Genomic DNA, 4181 nt, shown 5'->3' on the forward strand with positions numbered 1-4181 from the left:
AATTTTAATTTTTAATTTATTCAATTCGATTTAATTTTAAATCAAACCGATCAAATACTCAAACAACCTATTGCTGATAAATACTGATGGAGAGAAGTTGTAGGGCAATAAGACAACTTATATTAATTATTATGTATTTAAATTTGTAACCCCATTTATTAATTACTATTAATTAATAATTAATGAAACTCCCCAACAGTAAATTCCCTCACCCACTATAAAAATATTCAAACTGTTACAAAATTTACAAAAATGACACAAGTACAAACCAAATCTCCTATTTTCAGTTCTTCAATTGTGTATATATTATATAAATTCCAAACCCTAGGCATTCAAATGAATCAAAACATTTTATACAATGGACATTAAGGCAATGGAAGAAGGATTGTTATTTCAAACTCAAACATCAGTTCAAGAACAGCAGCCTCTTCTAGAAAATATCCAAAAGCTCCCAAAAACTCCAGCACAAAAAGCCATTAGAAAGACTTTCAAAGGAACTGCTCATTTAGCCAAGCTTCTCCCAACAGGTTCAGTTCTTGCATTCCAAATTCTATCGCCAATTTTAACCCATCAAGGCCAATGTCACACCACGACAAGCATCTCACTCACCATAGCCCTTTTATCTCTTTGTGCCTTTGCTTGCTTTGTTCTATGCTTCACTGATAGTTTTAGAGATGAAAGAGGTAAAGTTAGATATGGAATGGCTACGTTCAAGGGTTTGTGGGTTATCGATGGATATTCGTCATCGTCGCTAAAGCTGTCGCCAGAAGAGGCTGCTAATTATCGGATAAGGTTTATTGATTTCTTCCATGGATTCATGTCCATATTGGTCTTTGGAGCAGTGGCTTTGTTTGACAAAAATGTGGTGGATTGCTTGTATCCTGCACCAACTGATGAGGTTAAGGATTTATTGGTTGTGATTCCTGTTGGGGTTGGGGTGATTTGTAGCGTTTTGTTCCTTGTGTTCCCTACAAAACGTCATGGAATTGGCTCTCCTTTATCTCGTCAATAGGACTATATTCCACTGAATTTATGTGTACTTGATTAATTTCTGGGTTTATTTCAAGAAATATTTGCATGGATTAATGCTGATTTGCCATAATTTCTGAAAGTTCACAAATTGAGAAACAAAAAAAAAAAAAAAAAAGTTTATGCATGTAAAATGAATTAATCTGTATTAATGAAGGATTAATTTGATATTAACTTATGCAATTTACCATACATATTATGATGGTAATTTTAGCTAACTATTGTATAATTTATCATGCATATATTCATCGAAAAATAAATTCAAACGTTTTAAAAATTTATTAATTAATTTAATAGTTAATTTTAATTATTAAATATTTTTAAAAAATTTAAAATACTATTTATTACAGAAAAATTAATTAATAAAATTTTTATAAATTTAAAAAATTAATTAAGAAATTTTTATAAATTTAAAAAATAAAAATATTAGTAATATATTTTTAAAAATTAAAAAATTAACTAATAAATTTTTTATAATATAAAAACTAAATAATAATTTTTCTTTTAATTTATAGCAAGTGATAAGTGTTTTTTTATGGCGGTAACTCTTTCTCATCCTTATAGCAACTGGGAAGTGTATTTTGTTGTAACTCTTTCACTTCTTTTTCCTTTTAACTCTTTTTAATGTTTATTTATTACACCCGCAATCTGGTGTATCACCGTACAATTCCATTTATAAAAATTTAATTTTTCTTAAATTAAAGATGGTAGAATCTATATCTTGCGAGTAAAAGAACATATGCAATAAATACGTTCGCCTATTAACTTGCATATTTTAAATCCTTTCTATTATTTTAAAATAAATATTTAATTTCATTTATATAATAATATAATAGGTAGAGTTGCACTCAATTTTATTTTATTTTTAATTATTCAAACCTCTTTTATTTTTCATATAAAAAAAATATCATATTACCAAAAATTCAAATGTTTTAAGTGATAATGTATAAAAAATAGAACTTTCAATGACACATGTATACATGGATTGAAAATTTTTTTATCTGATTGGATTGAATAGTAAAAAATCTGATTTATTAAGTATAAAGAATCAGACTAGCATGAGTTTATTCAAGTTCGGGACGAATAGACCGACCTCCTCAAAAATCGAAGGGGACTGACAGATTGATATTCTCAAAAGTCTATACTATAACAAGACTTTGAACGCCAATGTGGCCAATCTCAGTAATTGAAATGAGCTCGTTTCTATATAAGTCGAATGAGACTAGCACGACCTGACGAAATTAGAGTAAAGATGCCGACCTCTTATGAGCTGATCGTCTCCTTAATTCAACACATGAATTATAAAGCGCACATGTAGAGGATACGAATTGGCCAGCTCTGCATTTATTAGCTTATCATTAATGTATTGCCTGACACACTTGCACAAAAGTATACTTGCTCCATCAAAATGGGGACATGGCGCCAGGAGTATCAACTTTATTTAAAAATATTTATGCACCAGACTAACCCTGAAAAAAAAAATGAATCTCTCCTTTTTTGAAAAAGGGATCTATCTCTCTCTGTCACACATGGAGAATCTATAACTACCATTCTCTTCTATTATTTTCTCTTTTTTATTTCCCTTAACTCTATGAAATTCCTAAACCCGATTTGAGCATTGAAGGGTTTTGTAACGACCCAGAAACCGGACCGCTACCGGCGCTAGGATCCAGATCGGCTTAAGGCCGCCGGGACCCGTAGCAAGCCTAACATACATCCTGTATACCTAATAAATCCCATACATTATCAACATATACATGAAACTGTAAACTTTTTCCTTCCTTTACCAAGCTTAATGTAATACCCGGCTAGATTCCGGCATCGGAATCCCTACCTTCCGGCGGAATCTCCGTTGGAATCTGGAATTTCTGAAGATGCCAGAGGCTTCTAGAGGGGTAAAATGTGTTTCTAAAATATTTTCACTTGATTTCATGGTTTTAAATGAAAAAGAATTGAGTTTTGAAAAAGAAAAGACCAAGGAGGCGTTTGCCAGGTTCGGCCGCCGAAAGTGAAGTTCGGCCGCCGAACATGGAAAGGCTTCGAGAGCGCCTTTGGCCTCCGAAAGCTTTGTTTAAACGAGCCAACGTTCGGTCGCCGAAAGTCAAGTTCGGCCGCCGAACATGCATGAGTTTAGGGGGCACGTTAGGCTGCCGAAGGTCTCTGACCAGGCCATCTATAAAGGGCCCTCAGATCGAAAATGGGCGGGTTTTCTCCCCATTCTCGAGCTCAGGTGAGTTTTTGTCCTCCCTTGGCCATTTTCATGTTTTTCTTCATCTCCTTCATGTTTTCATGAGTTCCATGGCTGTTTTGAAGAGTTTTCAAGCTTAGATCAAGTTTTGGAAGCTTGGAGCTTTTGGAGCTTGGATTCTCCACACCTCCGAGTTAGAGATCACGCAACCCTCGATCTTCAAGAGGTAAGTGTAGATCTTTGCTTTCCTAGTGTCTTTTGAAGTTTTAAGAGGTTTTAATGGTTAAGTATGGGTAGATATGCATGTTAGGCTTTATGTGGGTTTTTATGCCCAATGTATGTTATGTGATGTTTGTGTTGAGGAGTTTATGTTAGTTTATGCTCCTTTATGCATGTGGGAGAGAGTATGCAAGAGTGGGAAAGAGCAAGTGAGATTATGGGTTGTTTTGATGGTTTTGGCCTATGTGGGTCATAAGCTATCTATGTATGTTTTGATGTTGTTTTTGGAGTTTAATCAAGCTATTAAGCTCCTTTGTGCATGGTTAAGGGTTTATGCATGTTTTGGTTAAGTTGGGTGCTTGTTTTGGGGTGTTGGAAGGTTTGGGAGGCTTGAATGCATGAGAAGCTGAGTTCTGCCCTTCTAGGAAGAACTCAGGTTCGGCCGCCGAAGGTGGTTTTGGTCGCCGAACCTGCCTTTGGATGCATGGTTTGGCCGCCTAACCTTGCCCCCGAAAGTTGAGTTTTGGCTTGAAAGCAGACTTTCGGCCGCCGAAGGAAGGATTCGGCCGCCGAAGGAAGGATTCGGCCGCCGAAGGAAGGATTCGGCCGCCGAAAGTGCCTGACTTTCGTCTCTGGAGTGGGACTTTCGGCCGCCGAAGGTGCCGCCGAAAGTGTCCTGTCCAGCCTTTTCATGGGTGTTTTCTATGCTTGTTTAAGTGGTGTTTAGAGGGGTTTTTGGGCAGTT

At 35.5% G+C, this 4181-nt stretch overlaps 1 protein-coding gene across 1 annotated transcript; it reads left to right on the forward strand.

Annotated features, from left to right (window-relative positions):
• Positions 1–267: 267 nt before the first annotated feature.
• LOC110630371 (protein DMP7) lies at positions 268–1075 on the forward strand. Its single transcript, XM_021777833.2, has one exon. It carries the CDS (start codon positions 359–361, stop codon positions 1010–1012), a length of 654 nt encoding a protein of 217 aa, XP_021633525.1. The 5' UTR covers positions 268–358; the 3' UTR covers positions 1013–1075.
• The last annotated feature ends 3106 nt before the right edge of the window (positions 1076–4181 follow it).

The sequence above is a fragment of the Manihot esculenta genome, chromosome 13, assembly GCF_001659605.2.
Source record: "Manihot esculenta cultivar AM560-2 chromosome 13, M.esculenta_v8, whole genome shotgun sequence".
Taxonomy (NCBI): Eukaryota; Viridiplantae; Streptophyta; class Magnoliopsida; order Malpighiales; family Euphorbiaceae; genus Manihot; species Manihot esculenta.